We start from the raw sequence: 25,567 nt of genomic DNA on the forward strand, positions 1-25,567 counted from the left end.
CGAATCCACAAGTTGCTCTGTGAGAGAAAGATGCGGCAGTCTGCTTCCATAAAAATTACATTCTTGGGAACCCTATGGGGGCAGTTCTACTCACTCTGTCCTATAGGGTCACTATGAGTCAGAATAGACTTGCTGGCAAGGGGGTTGAGCTTTTCTTTTTCTTTTTTTTTTACCCTTTATTGGAGCAGATTGCCAGGTCTTTTCTCCCATGGAGTGGTTGGTGGGTTCCAGCCACCAATAATTAGGTCAGCAGCTGAGAAATTAACCATTGCATGACCAGGGCTTCTTTTTCATGTGTTGGAGCTGCCTGTTCCCTATTTGCCCATTTGCAAATAGAGCAAAGCTTCTGTTATTGAATCTGATCACAGAATGGGCTGTTCCCATTTTCAAATATTCTGACCCTTAGAAGAATTATCATATACTTTCAAAAAATAATTGTATTCTAAGAAAGTCATCTTAACACAGAGAAGATATTGATAATCTCTTAGTCTTTTAAAAAGAGGTTCTGTAAGTTTTCTACAAGAAGATACGTATATAAACACCAACTGATCTGGTGTGTCACACATATAGAAGCTATCGAAACAAAAAATAATTCTAGAGGTCACTGATACTTTTCCTAGAGATAGAACGTTCCACAATTCTTGTGGAGAAAAATATACTGACAGCATTTATTATATTATGTCTGATTCCCATCTTCATCTCTGCCTCTGAGTGAGCTGCCTCATGGTACACAGAGTCGTTGGCTATGGGACAAGATATTGATGGCCAAATACATACAATAATACACAGATTTCGACCTGCTGGAATGTTCCAACACATTTGAGACTGGGTGAGTTTCTTACAACCTGAAAATTTTCCCGTTTCTTGTTGTTAGACTTTTGGAGTTAAATAATTCATAGTGTTTGTCTAAGTTACCTAGTGTTCCTATAACAGAAATACCACAAGTGGATGGCTTTAACAAAGAGAAATGCATTCTCTCACAGTCTAGGAGGCTAGACATCTGAATTCAGGGTGCCAGCCCCAGGCGAAGGTTTTCTCTCTCTGTCAGCCCTGGGGGAAGGTCCTTGTCATCAATCATCCCTGATTGAGGAGCTTTTCAGCACAGGGATCCCACGTTCAAAGGAGATGTTATTCTCTTGGCTCTTGTTTCTTGGTGATACGAGGCCCTCATGTCTCTCTGTTCACTTCTCTCTTTTATATCTCAAGAGAGATTGATTTAAGACACAACCTAATCTTGCCTCATTAACATAACTGCCACTAATCCTACCTCATTAAAATCAAAGAGGTAGGATTCACAATACATAGGAAAATCACATCAGATGACAAATTGGTGGACAATCACACTATCACAAATTCTCAAAATACTGGGGATCATGACCTAGTGAAGTTGACACACATTTTGGGGGGACACAATTCATGACAGTGTTCTTAAAATAGAGTTTTCAGGGTTTAAAGGTAGCTTTAAGGTCATTGGCTCTTGTTGATCTTGGTAGAAGTAAGCATTCCCAAGAATTCTTCATTTGGTAGAATTATGGAATTACGGACATGAAAGACAATTCTGGTGAGGACTCAAAAGGAAGTGAGGAGAGCTGTTACACTGGAGATGGCACAGACTGTGAGAAGTAGCAAGAGAAAATGGCAGCAGCAGAGAAACAGCAGCAGCAGAACCAGGAGACTGGTGCCAGGCAGCTCTGGAGCTGACCCATGGAGCGAGAAAGCTGAGTGCCTTTGCACAGGAGGCTTCCTAGGGGAGTGGTGTGCTTCAGGGGACTTACTGGTGGAGCTAGCTTACTGATCCACGGATCAAGAGAGCTAAGTGCCTTCAGGCCAAAGTTTACCAGTGGAGTGGAGTGCCTCCAGGCACTTATCAGTGAAGCTAAAGAGCTTTGGAACATTCGCCCAGCAGGGCAGATGCAGGTGATGAGGCCCAAAGAGCCAAGAGGCCAAGGAACCAGGAAGCAGAAGCTGAAGAGGCAAGGAACACAGGAAGCCAAGCTGCCTCAGTCTCAAAGGGTGGAGTCACAATACAGATGGACTAGGGGAATTGGGCTGCTCATAGTTGAGGGATGAGAGTTGCTGTTCCAGTGAGTCTAGAAGGAGGAGCTGAAGCCCAGGGCAGAGGGGCCTCCATTCAGAATCCTAGAGAGTATGGCCAACACCTATAGTCTCAAGGAAGGGCCATGGTCTAAATGGTCTCTGAGAACAGAGGATTATTTTCAAGGCTTGAGGGCTAATCTAATGTGCTTTCCTAACTTGTTTGGTGCCTGTTATCCTTTCTTTCCCTTCAATTTCTCCTATTGGTAATGGAAATGCCTAGTTGGTAGCTATTCCACCATTGTACTTTGGAAGCAGATAACTTGTATTCTTGATTTCACAGGAAAAAGAAAAAAATAGAAAGCCCTCACCTGGAGCTGGTACCCTGAATTCAGACTTCTAGCCTCTTAGACTATGAGAGAATAAATTTCTCTTTGTTAAAGTTATCTGTTATAGTCGCACTAGATAACTAAGACAGAGTTTGGTACCAACAGTGGGGTGCTGCTCTAACAGATACCTCAGATATGGACTGTTTTTGAAACAGTGAATGGATAGAGGCTGAAAGAATTTTGAAGTGCCTAATCATAAAAGCCTAGATTGGCTTGAAGAGACTGCTGGTGGAATTATGCATGTCAAAGAAAATTCTGGGGGACCTCATACCACCACCAAGATACAAGAGCCAAGAGAATAATGCGTCCTTTGGACCTGGAGTCTCTGCACTGAGAAGCTCCTTGACCAGGGAAGATTGATGACAAGGACCTTCTCCCAGAGCCAAGACAAACAGAAGGCCTTCCCCTGGAGCTGGCACACTGAATTTGGACTTCTAGCCTCCTAGACTGTGAGGGAATAAATTTCTCTTTGTTAAAGCCATCCACTTGTGGTATTTCTCTTCTAGCAAGGTAACTAAGACATCTGTCACAAAACATTCCATGCAAGATGGGCCCCACTAGGTTAGATTTGTTTGTCTCTAAACATATGAGAATTGCCCTGTGGGTAAACAGTATGGATAAGCAGCATCCAGTGTGGCCCAGACAAGTTTGATCCCAATATGACAAACACAAATTTCAATAACTTTGTCCGATGGTGCTGATACAGACGTTTTTAAAATTGGAGCATTGTGCTGGACAACTTGGAGTCTATAACGTATTTCGCCTTGCAGATGGCAAGGAAAAAAAAAAAGATTTACTCAATTTGAACAAGAAAATTACTAGAAAAAGATGGGGTCAAAACTTAGAATCTACAAATCAGTGTGCAATTTAAATAAGTGTGAGGCAAATCACTAACTACCCGTGGTGTATCACTTTTCCAGAGTGGATATTGTTGAATTGCTTGGTGTGTATAGTTGCTGTAGGTTCATTCGGAGGTACATATGCATAAAAAATCATTTCATTTAAGGAGATAAACTGTGGAGCAAGTGCAGTCTCAAAGCCCATATCAAGATTCTGGAATATGAAAAAAGGAAATATTATATTTAAGCTATTTTATATTCAATTATGACAAAATGCAAATAGCAGATCTGTTTCCAGTTCACATCAAAACACTACTGTTTTCCTTATCAATTGGAGTAATATTCCAAACTGTTCTGTTTGAATATCCATATATTTGCAAGGGAAAATATATTTTCGTGTAGAGGAGAAAAAGAAATTCTAATGACTAAGCCTCAGGATAAGATTCTTGTGCTCTTTGAAGACTGGAGTGGAAGGATGTATGGAGGCTTGACACCTCCAGCCACCCCCAGTTACCTGTGTTGGGGCAGAAGTCTGGAGGTACAGATTCTAGAACTACGTTCTTATTTGGAGTTCTGTTTAGGAAAGGGGTTGTGAAGTACCTCTCCTCACTTGATAGCTGCTGTCCATAATCTCATGTTGGCAACTCTACGTGTTACTGTCTAACACTCCTGAGTCAGGTTGCATATTTCTTTCTCATTTCCTCTGATCCACAAGGCTTTCTCTTGTGCTCAACACAGGCAGTTTGGGCCTAGATTTCTGACCCATGTGTCTTCTTTTCAACTCACCCTTCTCCTATTCTGGTCCTGTCCAGCTTTGGGAACTTATAGGATGGGGAAGAGAGGTGAGTACCATCTCCAAAGGGGATGAGGGGGTTGTCCTTGTTGCTATGAGATGAGGAGTGGGTGCTAGATAATGCAGACTGGTTGGGAGCACAGCCATTAAATAGTGCCTTCAAGACTCATTTTCTACCATGGCTTTTTTCCTAGTCTTTTAAATTTCAGAACCCATTGAGAAGTGACTTGCGTGGGGAGGAGATGCAAGGAGAATATATGTAGGGCAGTACGGAAGGCTTAAAGACTCTTGAAAATTACTGAAAAGGTGGAAAATTACTTAGAATTCTAGCCGGGGGTGGGGGGTTGGGAAGAGCATCCCATGAAAAGTACATGCCAACCCAGTGAAAAGCAGTACAGTGGCTAAAAGCACAGGCTTTGGAGCTGTTTGCCTGGGATAGATGCCTCATTTCCTAGCTTACGAACTGTGTAATTTTAGGTGAATTTTTTAGCCTCTCTGTGCCTCACTTTCTTCATAAGTAAACAGGGATAAAAGTTGTTGTAACAATTAAGAGCTCACAACAGTGCCCGGCACAAAGAAAAAGATGTAGAGGTCAGCAATTCTTTTTATCCAGAGAGGAGTGTGTGTGGTTTGTTTGGGAAGGGGCGGGTGATGTTGTCTGTCAGCTCCTTGAATTCATCCTCAGTATGAAAGCCCCTGTGCACTTTTGATTTCAGTAATTCAAATTTTACAGAAGAGAACCAAGACATTTTCTACAAATTGTGAGGTCAGTGGAGAGTGGAGGTAACTGCTTTTTTGGTTCATTCTACCCTCCTTCTTGCCTCACTCACTTTGTATTTGTGCAGAATCTCCACTATAGATTCAGGCATACGCATCTTACTCTCACAAGGGAGTACCCACCCCTCACTGTCTGCATGTGTCTCAGGCAGGGAGAGCTAAAACGTCATCCTCTCAACCAGTCTTATCTGGTAATATTGGAATGATTGTTTAAAACTAGGTTCATTCTTTGTTCTGTTTCCCCTAAGCGAAAGGGCAGGTTGTATTATAACTCATTCCCTTGCAGGAAATCTATTTATATGAGTCTTTGCCGATGTACTGTTGCATATTAATTTTCATGAATGTTATGCACCCAATAATGAGGTCTTAGGCATATATCCCTTCAGAAGTGGAACATCATACATTAAATTTGTTATAATAAGAATCTGTATCTAGTACCATCTGTCAAGAAGATAATAACTCTTTTTTATGTTAGCATTAGTAGAGGAAAGAACTTCGAGGCAGGGTTAATAGGAAACAGGAAAAGTAGAGCAGTGGGAAACACAGAACTCATGTTCCAAGGCCAGTCTTAGAAGGCAGAGAATCAAACCCACCATGGACCTGGATTGGGAGTAACAGACCCCAATTAGATTGTTTGGTGGTGTATTGCTATGCAGGTATTTGCATGAAGATATGCTGGGTGAAATTAAATCTATATAACCCTGGATGGGACTTGGAAGAAGATGTTGGAGGTGCTTCGTGGTATATGGAGGTTTTTCCTTAAGTAGAGCAAAGAGCCTTAGTAAGATCTTGTCCCAAAGAAAGTATCCCCATTATTCTGTATATAGAATGCAGCATTTATTCTTAAAACAAGACAAACGGTTTCAATGCATTATCTCACTGACCTCCGCAAAAATAGCTTTAGAATTTCCAACGGCTGATATTAACTCATCTGCTTCAAAATGATCTGGGGTCAGCTTATGTATGAATCCCAAGTGATCATAGTATAATGTAAAAATTTTATGAGTAACAGATCCAATTTCGCTATATGTTTTTAATCCTATTAGGAGATAAACAGAAGTCTCTTGATATTGATATAATACGACTAGAAAACTTTTAATACTATACCTAGTAAAAATTCCTTCACTTTGGCTAAGGGGTGGGAGTAGGCTCTAAGACCCCTGAATTAGTAAAATACCTGTTAGTCTTTGTCGAGTCCCTGGAAAGCCTTTTTCCAGGCTTCTGTTTCACTACAGAACCTATTCGCTGAAGTGGGTGAAGGACAAATCAGAGTGAGGGGATGCTTACTTAAGAAGTCTAGAGAAAAAGAGGTTAGCTTTCCATGGCGGTGGTTTCTCTTCCTAATACCAGCAAATCAGATTCCTGAATAGGAAGAAGGCAATGAGAAAACAACCCCCAGGATGGGAAGGGACTTACTATTAGAGACCCCTGGCTCATTAGCTGCCTCTGCTACAGAGTGCGATTGCACTTTTTACCATACAGATACCAATTAACACTACACTGCTTTATAGTACCATCTTTGGCATGAGTGCCCACATATATATAGGTCTGTTCTATTGACCTACGTGAATATTCTATTCTGTTCCATTGGTCAATCTGTCTAGTTCTGCATAAATACCATATTGTCTTAATTACTGTGGCTTCATAAGAAGACTTGGAATCCTGGTGGTGCAGGGGTTAAGAGCTACAGCTGCTAACCAAAAGGTCAGCAGTTCAAATCCACCAGCTGCTCCTTGGAAACCCTATGGGGCAGTTTTATTTGTCCTATAGGGTGGCTATGAGTCGGAATACCCTCGACGGGAATGTGTGTTTTTTTTGTTTTTTTTTTTTAATACATCTGGCAGAAGTTCTTAGTTTTTCTACAGGAGTGCCTTAGTTATTTTTAGACCTTTGCATTCCATATAAATTTTAGAATCAGCTTGTAAACTCCACAAAACAAACATTTTGGATTTTCATTGGATTGCATTGAATCTATATTTCAATTTAAGTTGACATCTATAAAATATTGAGTCCTCCAATCTAAGAACATGATTTAACTCTTGTTTGAATCTTCCTTAATGTTTTTCACTTAAGTTTTATAACTTTCCTCATAGAAGTTTTGCACATCTTTTGTTAGAAATAATCTGGATGTTTGGTATTCTAATGACATATATTTTGAATTTTTTTTTTTAACATTTGATTAAAATGGTAGTATGTATACTTGTCCTGTTCCTGATTACCAAGTAAAAGCTTTTAATGTGTTCCTATTAAACGTTATCAGGTAAAGGCTATATATATACATATATTTTTCCCTAGGTACTCTTAACCGAGAAGTTACCTCCTATTCGTAGTTTTTAAGGTGCTTTTATTTTTTTAAATACTGAATTGGTATTGAATTTATTAAATGTTTTTCTGCACCCATTGATATGATCATAGAATTTTCCTCCTGTGATCTATAACAGTATTGCATTGATTGATTTTCTAATGCTAAATCATCATGGGAACCTGGTATAAATCCAACAAGGTCATGATATAATATCCTTGCTGTATATGGCTGGATTTAGTTGGCTAATTGCTTCTTTAGGATTTTTACATCAATGTTCTAAAGGTTTTTGTGCTTGCTGTATCAATTACTGAAACAGTTATATTAAAATCTTCCACTATGACCGTGATTTGTGTATCAAATTGATACGATTGTATCAATTTTCGCTCTATATATGTTGAGATCATTTTGTTAGCTACATACAGATTTAGAGTTGTTACATCTTTCTAATGAGTTGAACTTTTAACCATTAAATACTCCTCATTTCCCTAAGACTTTGAAAAAAATTTCACACTATGTATTTCTTTATAACCTTTGAAATGTTTTATAAAGATCATATATTACTTTTTAAAGACAAATAAAGATATTTCTAAATTCTTGAACAATATACAGCTTTACTTTCAACACCAAAACTTTAAAAAGACCGCTGAGACATTATTTAAAAAACCCATTGCTGTACAGTCTATTTCGATTCACAGCAACATTACAGGAGAGAGTAGAACTGCCTCTTAGAGTTTTCCAAGGCTGTAATCTTTATGGAAACCAACTGACACTTCCATCTCCCGCAGAATGGGTTCGAACCACAGACGTTTCAGTTAGCAGTCAAGCTCTTAACCACTGAGCCTCCAGGGCTCCTTTGAGACATGATGCACACCATTTTTCAACACATAGGGACCCTTCCATGTTAACTGGCCGAACTAGCTCTTCTGCAGGTCCTAGAATGAAACTTTGCTCCCATCTTGGGCACATAATTGACCTGCTTGTAAACGTGTTAAGGAAAGGGGTATTCAGTATTCAGCCCTAATCTTCCTTTTGAATTGTGGCGAAGTATGTTGTTGTTAGCTGCCACAGAGTTGAATCAGATTCACAGCAACCCCATGTGTTACAGATTAGAACTGCTCCATAAGGTCGTCTTGGCTACAATCTCAAGGGAAGCAGATCTCCAGATCTTCTCCTCCATCGGACCACTGAGTGGGTTTGAACCACCAATCTTTAGGTTAGTAGTTGAGTGCAAACTATTTCCGCCACCTAGGGACCTTGTGGTAAATTATACATAACATAGAATTTACCATTTCAACCATTTTGAAGTATACAATTCAGTGGCCTTAAATACAAGAGCTCTGGCGGTGGTGCACAGCACCAGGCTGCTAACCAAAGGGTAGGCAGTTCAAACCCACCCCGAGACTCAGCAGGAGAAAGACCTGGTGACCTGCTTCTGTAAAGGTTACGGCCAAGAAAACCCTACGGGGCAGTTCTACTCTGTCACATGGGGTCCCTATGGACTGGAATTGACTTGATGGCACCTAACAACAGAGTACATTTACACGGTTGCATAACCATCACCACTACTTATTTTCAGAACTTTTCATCACCCCAGACAGAAACTCTGTACCTATTAAACTGTAACTCCCCATCTGTCATCACCCCAGACAGAAACTCTGTACCTATTAAACAGTAACTCCCCATCTGTCCTCACCCCAGACAGAAACTCTGTACCTATTTAACAGTAACTCCCCATCTGTCCTCCCCTCAATCCCTGGTATCGCTAATCTACTTTCTATTTCTATGACTGTTCCTATTCTAGACATTTCAAATAACTGGAATCATACAATATTTGTCCTTTTCTGTCTGGCTTATTTCACTTAATGTAATGTTTTCAAGGTTCATCCATGGTGTAGCATGTATCAGAACTTTATTCTGTTTTTTGCTGAATAATATTCCACTCTTCTGTGGATAGACACTGGGCTGTTTCTTTCTACCTTTTGGTTATTGTGAATGATGCTGCTGTGAACAGTGGTGAACAAGGATCTGTTAGAGTCCCTGTCTTCAATTATTTTGGGTGTATACTTCAGAATGGAATTGCTGAGCCATATGATAATTCTGTGTGTAACTTTTAAGGACCTACTGAACTGTTTTGCACAGTGCTGCACTATTTTACACACCCATCAACAATGCACGAGGGTTCTAATTTCTCCACATTCTCACCAATACTTGTTATTTCTGTTTGTTTTTTGTTTTTTATAATAGCTACCCTAGTGGGTGTGAAGTGGTATCTCACTGTGGTTTTGATTTGCATTTTCCTAACGACTAATGGAATTAAGTTGGAGCTCTGGTGGCATAACGGTTAAGAGCTTGGCTGCTAACCAAGAGGGTGGCAGTTCATATTCACCAGCCGCTCCTTGGAAACCCTACGAGGCAGTTCTACTCTGTCCTACAGGGTTGCTATGAGTTGGAACAGACTCGAGATGGCACCTAACAACAACAAAGGCATTAAACATCTTTTCATGTGCTCATTGGTCATTTGTATATCTTGTTTGCAGAAATGTCTATTCAACCCTTTGCCATTTTAAAAATTGAGTTATCTTTTTTGTTGTTGTTATATATTCTGGATACTAGACCTTTATCTGGATACTAGACCTTTATCAGATAGATGATTTGCGAACTTTCTTCCATTCTATGGGGTGTCTTTGCACTCTCTTGACAGTGTTCTTTGATGCACAGAAGTTTTTCAATTTTGATGAAGTCCGATTTAAGTATATTTTTCTTTTGTTGCTGTGCTTTCAATATCATATTTAAGAAATCTTGCCAAACCAAGGTCATGAAGATTTGTCCCTATATTTTCTTCAGATAGTTTATAGTTTAGTTCTTAAATTCAGGTCTTTGATCCATTTTGAGTTCATTTTTGTATACGTTGTCAGATAAGTGTCCAGCTTCATTCTTTTGTGGATATCCAGTTTTCCTAGCACCATTGTTTAAACAACTGTGCTTTCCCTGATTGAATGGTCTTTGCACCTTTGTTGAAAATCAGTTCGAGTATATATGTAATGATTAATTTCTGGGCTGTTTATTCTATTCCTTTGGTCTGTACGACTATTTTTAAACCAGTATCACACTGTTTTAATTACTGTAACTTTTTAGTAATTGTCAAAACCAGAAAATTTAAGTCTTCCATCTTTGTTTTTTTCCAAGATTGTTTTGACTACTTGGGGTCCCTTGAAATTCCAGATGAATTTTAGGTCTTCTTATTTCTGCCAAAATGCTGTTGGTATTTTGATAGGTTTTGCATTGAATTTAGGAATTTTAAGTCTTCCAATCCATTTTTTTTTTTAATCCATGAATATGGAGTATCTTTCATTTTCTTTGTTATTGTTGCTAGGCGCCATACAGTTGGTCCTATTCATAGGGACTCCATGTACAACAGAGAGAAGTGCTGTCTAGTCCTGTGCCATCCTCACAGTCATTGCTTTGTTTGAGCCCACTGTTGCAGCCACTGTGTCAATCCGTCTTATTAAGGGCCTTCCTCTTTTTTGCTGACCCTCTGTTTTACTAAGCATGATGTCCTTCTCCAGGGATTGGTCCCTCCTGATAACACAGTCAAAGTATGTGAGACAAAGTCTCACTATCCTCACTTATAAGGAACATTCTGTCTGTACTTCCTCCAAGACAGAATATTTTGTTTTCTGGCAGTCCATGGTATATTCAATATTCTTTGTCAACACCGTAATTCAAAGTCATTGATTCTCCTTTGGTCTTCCTTATTCATTGCCCAGCTTTTGCATATATGTGAGGTGATAGAAAATACCATGGCTTGGATCAGGTGGACCTTAGTCCTCAGAAATGACATCTTTGCTTTTCAACACTTTAAAGAGATCTTTTGCAGCAATTCTGCCCAATAAAATGTGTCATTTGATCTCTTGACAGCTGCTTCTATGGGAGTTGACTGTAGATCCAAGTAAAATGAATTCCTTGATAACGTTAATATTTTCTCCATTTTTCATGATGTTCTTTACTGGCGCAATTGTGAGGATTTTTGTTTTCTTTGTCTTGAAGTGTAATCTATACTGAAGGAGCCCTGGTGATGCAATGGTTAAGCACTTGGCTGTTAAAAGTCGGCACTTGTAGCCCATCAGACGTTCCACAGGAGAAAGATGTGGCAGTCTGCTTTTGTAAAGACTACAGGCTTTGCATTTCTGGGAAAAATTCTACTTGGTTCTGTGTATAATCCTTTCACTATTCTGCTGAATTTAGTTTTCCAGTATTTTGTTGAAAAAAATTGCTTGTATCTTCATAAGGAAAATTGGCCTGCAGTTTCCTTTCCTTGTCGTGTCTCTGTCTGTCTTTGGTATTATAGTATAGTTGGCCTCATAGAATGAGTTAGGAAATATTACATCTTCTGTTTTTTGGAAGAGTTTGAGGAGGAATGGTGTTAATACTTTTTTAAATGTTTGGTAAAATTAACCAGCAAAGCCGTCTGGTCCTTTTCTTTGTTAAGAGGTTTTTGATTATTCATTCAATTCCCTTACTTGTTATAGGTCTATTCAGATTTTCTATTTCTTCTTGAGTCAGTTTTCGTAGTCTGTGTGTTTCTAGAAATCAGTCCATTTTATCTAGTTTATTCAATTTGTTGGTGTACAGTTGCTCATAACCTCTTATAATCCTTTTTATTTCTATAAACTTGATAGCTACGTCACCTTTTTCATTTCTGATTTTGGTAATTTGAGTACTCCTTTTTCCTTTGCCAATCTAGCTAAGGGTTTGTCAATTTTGTGGATCTTTTCAAAGAATCGACTTTATATTTTAATTGATTTTCTCTATTGTTTTTCTCCCCAACGTGTCTGCCAGTTTGTCGTACTGTAGGGGCTTGTGTGTTGCTGTGATGCTGGAAGCTATGCCACCGGTATTCAGATACCAGCAGGGTCACCCATGGAGGACAGGTTTCAGCTGAGTTTCCAGACTAAGACAGGCTAGGAAGAAGGACCCGACAGTCTATTTCTGAAAAGCATTAGCCAGTGAAAACCTTATGAATAGCAGCGGAACATTGTCTGATATAGTGCTGGAAGATGAGCCCCCCAGGTTGGAAGGCACTCAAAAGATGAGTGGGGAAGAGCTGCCTCCTCAAAGTAAAGTCGACCTTAATGACATGGATGGAGTAAAGCTTTCAGGACCTTCATTTGCTGATGTGGCATGACTCAAGATGAGAAAAAACAGCTGCAAACATCCATTAATACTCGGAACCTGGAATGTACGAAGTATGAATCTAGGAAAATTGGAAATCTTCAAAAATGAAATGGAACACATAAACATCGATATCCTAGGCATTAGTGAGCTGAAATGGACTGGTATTGGGCATTTTGAATCAGACAATCATATAGTCTACTATGCTGGGAATGACAACTCGAAGAGGAATGGTGTTGCATTCATTGTCAAAAAGAACGTTTCAAGATCTATCCTGAAGTACAACACTGTCAGTGATAGGATAATATCCATACACCTACAAGGAAGACCAGTTAATACGACTATTATTCAAATTTATGCACCAACTACTAGGGCCAAAGATGAAGAAATAGAAGATTTTTATCAGCTGCTGCAGTCTGAAATTGATCGAACATGCAATCAAGATGCATTGATAATTACTGGCGATTGGAATGTGAAAGTTGGAAACAAAGAAGAAGGATCAGTAGTTGAAAAATATGGCCTTGGTGGTAGAAACAATGCCAGAGATCAAATGATAGAATTTTGCAAGACCAATGACTTCTTCATTGCAAATACCTTCTTTTCACCAACACAAATGGTGACTATATACATGGACCTTGCCAGATAGAACACACAGAAATCAAATTGACTACATCTGTGGACAGAAATGATGGAAAAGCTCAATCTCATCAGTCAGAACAAGGCCAGGGGCCGACTGTAGAACACACCATCAACTGCCCATATGCAAGTTCAAGCTGAAACTGAAGAAAATCAGACCAAGTCCGTGAGAGCCAAAATACAACCTTGAGTATATCCCACCTGAATTTAGAGACCATCTGAAGAACAGATTTGATGCACTGCACTGAACACTAGTGATCGAAGACCAGATGAGTTGTGGAATGACATCAAGGACATCATCCATGAAGCAAGAAGTCATTGAAAAGAAAGGAAAGAAAGAAAAGACCAAGATGGATGTCAGAGGAGACTCTGAAACTTGCTCTTGAGTGTTGAGCAGCTAAAGCAAAAGGAAGAACTGCTGAAGTAAAAGAACTGAATAGAAGATTTCAAAGGGCCTCTCGAGAAGACAAAGTAAAGTATTATAATGACATGTGCAAAGAGCTGGAGATGGAAAATCAAAGAGGAAGAACATGCTTGGCGTTTCTCAAGCTGAAAGAACTGAAGAAAAAATTCAAGCCTCGAGTTGCAACAGTGAAGGATTCCATGGGGAAAATATTAAATGATGCAGGAAGCATCAAAACAAGATGGAAAGAATACACAGAGTCATTATACCAAAAAGAATTAGTCAATATTCAACCATTTCAAGAGGTGGCATATGATCAGGAACCAATGGCACTGAAGGAAGTCCAAGCTGCTCTGAAGGCATTGGCGAAAACCAAGGATCCAGGAATTGATGGGATATCAATTGAGATGTTTCAACAAACAGATGCAGTGCTGGACGTGCTCACTCATCTGTGCCAAGAAATACGGAAGACAGCTTCCTGGCCAACTGACTGGAAGAGATCCATATTTATGCCTAACCCCAAGAAAGGTGATCCAACCAAATGTGGAAATTATAGAACAATATCATTAATATCACACGCAAGCAAAATTTTGCTGAAGATCATTCAAAAACAGCTGCAGCAGTATATCAACAGGGAACTGCCAGAAATTCAGGCTGGTTTCAGAAGAGGACGTGGAACCAGGGATATCGTTGCTGATGTCAGATGGATCCTGGCTGAAAGCAGAGAATACCAGAAGGATGTTTACCTGTGTTTTATTGACTATGCAAAGGCATTCGACTGTGTGGATCATAACAAACTATGGATAACACTGCAAAGAATGGGAATTCCAGAACACTTAATTGTGCTCACGAGGAACCTTTACATAGATCAAGAGGCAGTTATTCAAACCAATACTGATTGGTTTAAAGTCAGGAAAGGTGCGCGTCAGGGTTGTATTCTTTCACCATATCTATTTAATCTGTATGCTGAGCAAATAATACAAGAAGCTGGACTATATGAAGAAGAATGGGGCATCAGGATTGGAGGAAGACTCATTAACAACCTGCCTTATGCAGATGACACAACCTTGCTTGCTGAAACTGAAGAGGACCTGAAGCACTTACTAATGGGGATCAAAGACCACAGCCTTCAGTATGGATTACACCTCAACGTAAAGAAAACAAAAATCCTCACAACTGGACCAATGAGCAACATCATGATAAATGGAGAAAAGATTGAGGTTGTCTAGGATTTCATTTTACTTGGATCCACAATCAACAGCCATGGAAGCAGCAGTCAAGAAATCAAAAGATGCATTGCATTGGGCAAATCTGCTGCAAAGGGCAAATCTGCTGCAAAAGACCTCTTCAAAGCATTGAAGAGCAAAGATGTCACCCTGAAGAGTAAGGTGCACCTGATCCAAGCCATGGTATTTTCAATCCCATCATATGCATGTGAAAGCTGGACAATGAATAAGGGGGACCGAAGAAGAGTTGACGCTTTTGAATGGTGGTGTTGGCAAAGAATATTGAATATACCATGGACTGCCAAAAGAACGAACAAATCTGTCTTGGAAGAAGTGCGGCCAGAATGCTCCTTAGAGGCAAGGATGGCGAGACTGCGTCTTACATACTTTGGACATGTTGTCAGGAGGGATCAGTCCCTGGAGAAGGACATTATGCTTGGCAAAGTAGAGGGTAGGCGGAAAAGAGGACGACCCTCAACAAGACACAGTGGCTGCAACAATGAGCTCAAGCACAACAGCGATTGTAAGGATGGCGCAGGTCCGGGCAGTGTTTCGTTCTGTTGTGTGCATGGGGTCACTATGAGTCGGAACCGACTCGACGGCACCTAACAACAACAACATTGTTTTTCTATTCTCTATTTCGTATGTCTCCACTCTAAAACTCATTGCCATCAACTTGGATTCCAACTCACAGTGACCGTATAGGATGCAGTAGAACTGTCCCATAGGATTTATGAGAAGAGGCTGGTGACCTTTTGGTCAGCAGCTGCGCTCTTAACCACTGCACTACCAGGGCTCTGTCTCCAATCTCATCATTATTATTTCTTTTCTTCTGCTAGCTTTGGCTTTAGTTTGCTCTTCTTTTTCTAGTTCCTCAAGGAGTAAATTTAGATTATTGATTTGAGATCCTTCTTTTTTAAGGTAGACATTTATAGCTACAAATTTCCATGTTAGTACTATTTTTTTTTTTTTTTGCATTCAATAAGTTTTGGCACGTGTTTTTTATTTCATTTATCTCAAGGCATTTTCTAACTTCTTTTGTGATTCTGTCTTTGCCCCATTGGTTGTTTAAGAGTGTATTGTCTAATTTCTATATATTTGTGAATTTTCCAGTTTACCATCTACAACTGATTTCTAGTTTCATTCCACTGTGATTGAAAAAAATGCTTTGTATAATTTAAATCTTCTATGTTTACGGCCTAATAGGTGGTTCATCCTGGAGAATATTCCATGTACACTAGAGAGGAATGTGTATTCTGCCATTGTTGGATGGAGTATTCTGTATATGTCTGCTATGTTTAATTGGTTGATAGTGTTGTTCAAGTCCTCTATTTCCTATTGGTCTTCTGTCTGGTTTTCTATCCATTTTTGAAAGTGGGGTATTGAAGTCTCCAACTATTATTGTATATTATTGTGTATTTCTCCTTTCTACTCTCTCCTCAAACTGTTTTGGCTTGATATATTTTGGGGTTCAGTTTTTGGGTATGTATATGTTTTTTTATATGTTTATAATTATTATAATTTCTTGATAGAGTGAATATTTCATCAGTACATAATTTGCTGTCTCTTCTAAACTTTTTTTTTTACTTAAAGTCTATTTTTTCTGACAATAATATAGCTAATCCATTTCTCTTTGAGTTAATATTTGCATGGATTGTCTTTTTCCATCCTTTTACTTTCAATCTCCATTTGTCTTTATATCTAAAGTGAGTTTCTTTTATACAGCATATAGACTATTTTTTCTATTAATTCTGCAAATCTCTTCCTTTAAACTGGACAGTTTAATCCATTTACATTTAATGTAATTATAATAAGTAAGAACTTACTTTCCCCCAGGTGTCTGTCAGTTTGTCATACTATGGGGGCTTGCAAGTTGCTGTGATGCTGGAAGCTGTGCCACCAGTATTCAGATACCAGCAGGGTCACCCATGGAGGACAGGTTTCAGCTGAGCTTCTGGACTAAGACAGACTAGGAAGAAGGACCCAGCAGTCTACTTCTGAAAAGCATTAGCCAGTGAAAACCTTATGAATAGCAGCGGAACATTGTCTGATATAGTGCTGGAAGATGAGCCCCGCAGGTTGGAAGGCACTCAAAAGATGACTAAGGTGCACCTGACCCAAGCCATGGTATTTTCAGTCGCATTATATGCATGTGAAAGCTGGACAATGACTAAGGAAGACCAAAGAAGAATTGACGCCTTTGAATTGTGGTGTCGGTGAAGAATATAGAATACACCATGGACTGCCAAAAGAATGAACAAATCTGCCTTAAAAGAAGTACAGCCAGAATGGTCCTTAGAAGCAAGGATGGCAAGACTGCATCTTACATACTTTGGATGTGTTTTCAGAAGGGATCAGTCCTGGAGAAGGACATCATGCTTGGCAAAGTACAGGGTCAGTGGAAAGGAGGAAGACCCTCAACGAGGTGGATTAACACAGTGGCTGCGACAACGAGCTCAAGCATAACAACGATTGTAGGGATGGCTCAGGACTAGGCAGTGTTTTATTCTGTTGTGCATAGGATTGCTATGAGTTGGAAATGACTCGACAGTGCCTAACAACAAGAACTTACTCCTAGTATTTAGGTATTTGTTTTCTGTATATCTTATGTTTTTTGCTCCTCAGTTCCTCTATTACTAACTTAAAATTTTTTTATTTGCTTTTTTGTAGTATACCATCTTGATTTCCTTCTTCTTTTCCTTTCTGTATTTTTACTTTTTTTCTTATAGTACATTGGTGATTACAATTAACATCTTAAACTTATAACAACTTAGTTTGAATAATACAAACTTAGTTTCAATAGTATACAAACATTACTCCTAGGCATTCTTGTTCCTCCTCTTTTATATTGTTACTGGCCCAGATTACATCTTTATACATTGTGTGACCATTAACATATACAGTCAAACCCTGCAAAAGCTGGAACCTGAGTAAGGTGGAAAACTGTTAGATGAAAAACTCAAATATTTTCTACTAAGAAAGAGTGATAAAAAAGTGGTAAGACTGCACCACGTAAAGGGCAGAAAACTTGCAAGACCTGGAAAAATAAGGCAATCCCTTCGAGTTCTAGCTTTCATAGACTTCACTGTATTTGTAATTATTATTTTATGCATTTGTCTTTTAAATCATATAGAAAAAAAAGAGACGTTACAAACCAAAAATACAATAATACTGGCATCTATATTTGCCCATGTAAATAAAACTTAACTGATATGAATTACTAAGGCTTAATATGCCGTATTCCATCAACACACATGATAAGATATGCTTTTTCCACATCTTGGAAATTGACATATGTCTTATAATTGACAGCATCTTACAATCATTGTCAGCCAGGTGGCACACATGGCATAGTGGCAATTGCTTCAGATGCATATATTTTGTCACAGCTGTTTATAGTATCGTCACTGCAGTCAAGTTTCCTGAATCATTGATGCAATAAATGTTGAGTTTTACTGATGTTTAAAATACCTTTACTAGTGTTCTCTGTTTCTTCTTATGGCTTCTAGTGTCCTTTCATTTCAGCCTGAAGGACTCCCTTTAGTATTTCTTGCAGGCAGGTCTACAAACTCCTTCAGTTTTTGTCTACTTGGAAATATCTTAATTTCTCCTTAGTTCTTGAAGGATAATTTTGCGAGATATAGAATGCTTGATTGACATTTTTTTTTTCTTTTCAGGACTTTAAATATGCCATCCCACTGCCTTCTGGCCTTGATGATTTCTAATGAGAAATTGATTGTCAATCTCATTGAGAATCCGTTGTACATGATGAGTCACTTCTGTTTTGCTGCTTTCCAGGTTCTTTGTCTTTGGGTTTCAACAATTTGACTATGATATGGCTTCATGTGGCTCTCTTTGAGTTTGCTGAACTTTTTGGATATTACTGGTGTATATTCATGACTCTTATTAAATTTGGAAAGTTTTTGGCTGTTATTTCTTCAAATTTTTTTCTGCCCCTTTTTCTCTTTCTTCTCCCTCCAGGACTCCTGTGACGCATATGTTGGTATGCTTGATGGTGTCTCACAAGTCCCTCAAGCTCTGCTCATTTCTCTTCATTATTTCTTCTTTCTGCTCCTCAGACTGGATAATTTCAGTTGCCTTATCTTCAAGTTTGCTGCTTTTTTTTTCTGCCTGCTCAAATCTGCTGCTGAACCCTTCTAGTGATTTTTCATTTCAGCAATTGTATTTTTCATCTCCAGAATTTCTATTTGGTCATTTAAAAAAAATTATTTCTTTATTGACATTATCTATTTTCTTCATACATTGTTCTCTTGATTTCCTTTAGTTGTTTGTCCATGGTTTAATTAGCCATTGAGCATATTTAAGACAACTGATTCAAAATCTTGGACTAATAATTCTAATTTCCTCAGAAACATATATATATATATAGGCCTAAAAATTGCTTTGCCTGAATACTAAAATTATTGTTTATGTTCCCCCCCAGTTTAATTGGCATGTTTACTCGTTTTTTTTTTTTTTTTTTTACTTTCTCTCCACTTTTAACTTTTTCTCTCCTAGCAATATAATTCAGGATTTTAAAACTCAAAGTAAGACTCAGCCTTTAATGAAGAAATAATAATCTATGTTATCCTCAGATATCTACATAATCCTCTGATATCCTCATCTCTTTCAGGTCTCTGCTCACATGTCTCTTTAGCACAGATGTCAACCTTGACCACAACACACCTACATATTAACACAGCCTCCACCTCCGTACTTCCTTTTCACCTTACCCTTCTTTATTTTTCTCTGTAGTACTTGTCATCTGGCACACGGACCATTTTTGCTTATTTATTACCAGTCTTTCCTGAGAAGTATGTAAGCTCCACAAGAAAAGGGACTGCTATACTCCTAGTGACTGGAACAGTGCCTGGCATGTAACAGGTGTTCAATAAGTGCTGTTGAATCAGTGAATGAATAGTATTCATTACGGTAACTGTAGACTAAGCCTACTTTTGGTTATCCTATTTTGTGCTTTGTAAATTTTCTGCTTTGTCTACTTTCCTCTTTTTCATATCTATTGTACATTAGCTATTTTGTTTGCTTTTGCTTTTAAAAACAGTTTGGATTGTAAATACATTTAAAAAATTATACTGGTGACCACAATAAAGAATTCCACAAAATTTCCATGTATTTCTACTTATACTCAGATAATGAAATAGTATTTGGGCTACCTTTAAACCTGGATTTTATTTTATTTTTTTTGGCTTTAACTTTTTGCTTCTCTGCTAATCTTTTAAATTTTTTATTATTTTATCATGAGGTCCTCAGAGATTCTCATCCCCCATTTTTTTATTTTGGGCATCAATAGTAGTCATAAGTATTTCCTCAGAAGCATATGTAGTCATATTTTTTTCTTATTGTACGGCAAACTTGTCAAAAATAAAACTTAGCCAATATAAACTGCTAAGGCTCAATATACCACATTCCATCAATATACATGATAAGATACACTTTTTACACATTTTAACAGCTTGAAAATTGACATTCGTCTTATAATTGGTGGCGTCTTACAATTATTGTCAGCCAGGTGGCACTCACGACATAGTGGTCATTTGCCTCAAATGCATATATTTTGTCACAGCTGTTTTTAGTATCATCGCTGCAGTCGAGTTCCCTGAACCCTTGTTGCAATAAGCGTTGAGTTTTACTGATGTTTAAAATACCTTTGAAATATTACATTATGATTTGGAGTTGAAAGGAAGTTATTGTGGGTGCAGTAAGAGAGGAAAACAAAGCAGCAGGGCATACATTCATCAATAAAGCATTTGTCACTGGAAGAATTATCACAGTTCCACATTTTCGTGTAGAACAGCCATCGAGTATTTTCTAGCACCTAAGAAGAAAGGAGGAAACCTACAGGTGGCTGAAATTGAGATACATATACGTGATTGCCCTATCATATACCAACCAAGGCAACTGCAGGCAGGGAAATAATTTCAGAGCTAGCCATGCTTCACTCAAGATCACTATTAAAGCACTGTGTTAAAGTTTAATTGGAAGTGCTTTTCTTTCTTTACGTTAATAAAATGCAGCGCATCTTATCATCAATGGAATCTTGTTGTCAGAATCTTAGATGTGATGAAATATTTACAACATCTGTTTATATTGGCTTTGCATATGAATAACAAGTTGGCTCCAAATTCTTAGGTAATACAATTTTACTCTGAAATATATGCAGAAGAATATGTAATATTTATTGTTGCGGCAGAAAAATCCAAAGAAATCAATTTTTGCTTCTTTAAAATGGATTTACATTTAATATTTCAAATAATTCAAAACGTGTTTCTGCTTTATTTTGCTTTCAGTTTAAGAAATTAATGTCTTATTACTAATTTTTGTTTCTTTTACTCATCCTATTTTCAGTATGTATTCATTCATCCATTCATTCAGATCAAAGGCCTACGATATGCTAGAAATTGTAGATAAAATAGACATCTAACCACTGTCTCTATTCATCACTGGAACTTTCTACACTTGAAGTTTCTGAATCTTTAGCATCCGTTTTAGATTCCTTCCACTTATTTATTCATCTACATCTGAATATGTTTCTACAGTTTATAATTTGTGCTAGTAGCCCATTTAGTTTTCTTAGATGTTGATTATTTTTACTGTTTCCAAAGTAATCTTGCTTAATCTATTTTGAATTTTGTTTCTCAATATGTGCTGTTTATTCTCTACTTGCCACTCCTCCAGATCCATTCTTGGACTTTCTGTGCACTGGAAAGCTAATCGCTCAGTGATATAAGTTGACACAGTGGCTGCAACAATGGGCTCAAGCTTAACAATGATTGTGAGGCTGGTGCAGGATTGGGTATTGTTTCCTTCTGTTCTACATAGGGTTGCTATAAGCGAAACCCACTCGATGGCACCTAACAACAACTACACGAACTGAGATTCTTTTATTGTGCTTCCAGCTGGCTTCTGATTGGATTTGCCCAATGAAAGACACTAGTAGGAGATAATAAGGGTGCGGGGGAGTGTGGAGGGGAGTAGAAGTCAAGGTGGTTTTTACCTTCTCCCTGGTTTGGTAATGCAGTTCTGGCAGTGGCCGTGAACCTCCTAGATTACACTTATTGTAGGGTAGCTTCTTCTCTATTCCAGCTTTGATTGTGTATAGGTAATTGCTATGTGATACATCACTTTTGTGTGGCCTGTCTTGCCATGGTCTTGTAACTTACAAATAAGGTAACTCCAGCCCACCAAAGGAACTGGTCAGTTTTGCCATCCTGCTAGCCTTGGAATAAGCCATCCCAGATGCTGGAAAGAGAGGATCTCACCACCACTAAGAAAGAATAGCCAGGTGTGCAGCACATCCTTTAGACCTGGGATCCCTGTGCTGAGACCCTACTAGACCCAGGAGATGGAGAAAGGGCTGTAACACCAAAGATGGTGAGAAGCAGCCACAGAGAAACAGCAGCAGCAGAGGCAGCAGAACCAGGAGACTGGCAGGAGACAGTGCTGTGAGCTTCCCAGCCCATGGAGCGAGAAAGCCCACTGGCCAAGTGCCTTCAGGTAGGGGCTTGCTGGTGTGCAGTAGGGTGCCTCTGGGCACTTGATGGAGCTTGGCCCAGGGAGCTAGAGCTGAGCGCCTTGTGGCCAAGGCTTACTGGTGGAGCGGGCACTTATCGGCAGAGCTAAAAGAACTTTGTAACGCTTGCCCGAGCAGGGCAGAGGCCGAGTGGCCAGAGACAGGCAGCTGAGAAGAGGCCATCCTGCTGGAACAACTGTATCCTGAATGTACCTGACCCTGAATTGTAACCTGTTTACTTCTCTAACAAGCCCCATAATTGTTGAGTATTGCCTGTGAGTTTTGTGTGGCCATTACAATGAATTATCAAACCAGCAGAGAAGTAGAAAGTGCCGTAGGAGGGATGGTTGGTGTCAGAATTGGTAAAGATAGAGGAGAGAGGAGGCGTGTATGACCTCTGTGTCATAAGAATCACCATTGGGCTGTTGATCTTGATTCTCCTTCCCCTTGTGAAGTTAGAAGAGGTCAGACACCATCCCCATGTCATTTTTTACAGCAATGCTTTATAATAATAATTAAAAAAAAATTGTTATTTCAGTACCCTTTCAAGTACAGGGACTGTAATAGCTTTCTTCAATTGCTAGTCTCTGGGTGCTTTATGTCATTGTTGCTCCCTTTATTCCTGTCTAGGCCCCCAGCCCCCTTATAAGTGCTCTTCAGGAGAAACACCTGAGTGGAATTCTGTCCCTGCTAGGATCATAACTGATAGAATAATATTTACCAGGAACATCCCTAGGAAACAGAATATCAAGGTGGAACTCTGGGAATTCTTGTTCACATATTCAGTAAGTACAGAGATGACCTTATGTGCCTGGTAGATATTTTGTCACTGATAATCCACGGCAAACAAGGGCAGAATGTCATTGGAGGGCAAGACTTTAGATGACCAAATGGGGTGGTTGCACTTGATTACTATGACAACCATGTTTTTTAAAAAGATTGTGAGGGTCTGATTTTTTATGGATATATTAGTGAGTATACAAAAAAAAAAAAAAAAAAACTGAAGGCCTTAAATATCCAACTCAAGGCCAGAGTAGAGAACTTTAAAGCTTATATGGGGGCTTTAAAAGAATCCCTTTGTGCTTGTAGTTGCAAGGTATATATGACTGAAGACCAGACCAAAATCTAATTTTGTGGACTGCAGACATGCAGTGCTAGTTAGATGCACAACCATGCCAAGTCTTTTATTCTAAGGCTAGGGTACTTTTGAGAAGGAATGGAACCTGGGACTTGGGATGAAGCTATTTGAGCCAATACAAAAGAATCTGAAAAACTTTGAACCTCCATATAACCTTTTGCAAACCATGCTAGCTAGAGCATCCTCTCTTCCCCTGTCAGAGGAAATTATATTTCCCGTGAATATAAAAATATTTCAATGACTTTACTTGGGACAGTTGCCCAGCAAAGGGATGCTTATTAACCTGAAGACTCATTCCCACTACCTCTCTTTGACTCAAGGCCCATAACTAGAATTAAATCCTAGCGTGGTCCAGAGGGAGAATTGCATGGTCTTCTCCAGGAGGAGAGCACATATACCCCAAAGAATTGCAAGATCTGACTTAATTGCGTCATTAGGAACCAGGGGAGCATGTTTAAGAATGGATTCAAAGGGTATAGGATGATGAAATGGAATCTGCGTTGGTTCCACAGTATTGATATAGGTACACTAATATACACCAATCTAGGATTTGTGATTATATCAGCTTAAACACCTGTGAGTTACTTTAACAGTTTGCTTGGTTGGTAAATTGAAGCATGGATTCAATGATGGCCCAGAGTCAATTAAGGTGAGTTTATGAGACCTCCTTAGCATATTATAGGAGTCTGAAAGTTTAGGGATATGGGAATGTTGGAGTAGATCAGTATTCTACCTAATGAGGTGCAGAACCTGCAGAAATACCCCAAACCATACCCCTGTAGGAGAACTCAGAAGATTTTCATTTCATCAAAGCATTTAAAAATGTATTGGTGGTTTCTGGCTTCTGTTAATGGTAGGATATCTTATATTGGACTAAGCCTCCTATTGGTAATAATTATAAACTCTGGAGAAAGTAGGAAAGAAAAACAACTGTTCGAAGGCACTAGGGCGTGACCAAAACCAAAGCAGAAACTGGAAGCATTTGTCTCTTGAGTAAATGGACCCACCGAGAGCAAAATCCACACTTATATAGTTTTATATCAGGGACTTCACCCAGTGTGTACAGTTCACAGTGGCTAGCTCTCAGTCAGAAAGCTACAGTTCTATTGATCTGAGGAGTCAGAGGAAGGAATATGGTACTAACATAATGGCTGCAAATTCAGAGGGAAAATCCTGGAAAGAAGGGAGCCACAAAGAGGGAGCCCAAAATCTGTATATAAAGTTCCACTAAAACCTGGGCTGAGCCTTCAACTGTACCTGTAAAGGGCAGGACTCCAGTGAGCTTGGGAGAAAACAACAACTCAAGGGCCTCACATGTCAAACAGAGATTACAAGAGCTTTCTACTGTAGAGTTAGAGTTTTACTAACAGGAATTTTATAAACACACTCAGGCTTTCTATTAAAACTTGAGAAAGGCCATGCTTTTGGAGTAAAGGCCATATCCCTGGACTAGGGGATTTGCCCTAAGATGGAAGGTAAAACCAAAACAGACCCACCTGAATAAAGCCTGACACCAAGCATCCAAAAGATCAAGCTGATTGGCCAATAAATGAGCTGCCTGATAAAAGTCAACAGTCTTTGGGTGAAAAGAGAATCTAGAATGTCAAAAACATATACTCATCTCAACAACATACTCTCCACAGTGTCCAGTGTATAATAAAAATTTACTGTACATGAGAAAAAAAAATAGGAAAATGTGACCCAATGAACACATGAAAATGTGCTCAGCATTCTTACTCATGAAAATTAAATCTCCAATGAGGTACCATCACACACTTACGAACATGGCTTACTTTTAATACTAACAATACTAAGTATTGGCAAGGATGGGAAAGAACTGGAACTCCTTTACATTGCTGGTGGGAGGTTAAGTTGATACAATCATTTTGGAAAGTGTTTGGCACCACAGATTTTTTTTTTCCCACAAGATGCTAAACAAGCATATACTATATGAGCAACAGTTCCTTTCCTTAGTGTATACCCAACAAAAATGAAAACATGCCCAGCAAAAGACTTATACAAAAACGTTCATAGTTATTTTATTTTCAATAGGTCCCAAATGGAAACAATCCAAATACCTATCAGCAGTGGAATAGATTAAATTGTGGTATATTCACCCAATGGAAGACTGCACAGCAGTAAAAAAGAACACACTGCTGACACAAGAAATGACATGGATGAATTTCACAGTCATAATGTTGACTGAACAAAAGTGAGACACGAAAGAGTACACACTGAACTCCATTTAGATGAAGTTCAAAACCAGGTAGAACTAATCTATGGTATTAGAAGTCAGAATCATGGTTACCCTTAGATGGTGTGCT

The 25,567-nt window shown here is 38.8% G+C and overlaps 1 protein-coding gene across 1 annotated transcript in view; it reads right to left on the reverse strand.

Annotated features, from left to right (window-relative positions):
• The window catches only part of CATSPERB (cation channel sperm associated auxiliary subunit beta), a 110,831-nt gene that overhangs the window by 40,538 nt on the left and 44,726 nt on the right, over nt 1–25,567 (reverse strand). Inside the window, exons 15-16 of the mRNA XM_064291860.1 lie at nt 5,717–5,871; nt 3,322–3,476 (exon numbers count right to left, since the gene is read on the reverse strand). Coding sequence (XP_064147930.1) covers nt 3,322–3,476; nt 5,717–5,871 — 310 coding nt within the window. The remainder of the gene's footprint in view (nt 1–3,321; nt 3,477–5,716; nt 5,872–25,567) is intronic.

The sequence above is a fragment of the Loxodonta africana genome, chromosome 10 (genome assembly GCF_030014295.1).
Source record: "Loxodonta africana isolate mLoxAfr1 chromosome 10, mLoxAfr1.hap2, whole genome shotgun sequence".
In the NCBI taxonomy this organism is placed as follows: domain Eukaryota; kingdom Metazoa; phylum Chordata; class Mammalia; order Proboscidea; family Elephantidae; genus Loxodonta; species Loxodonta africana.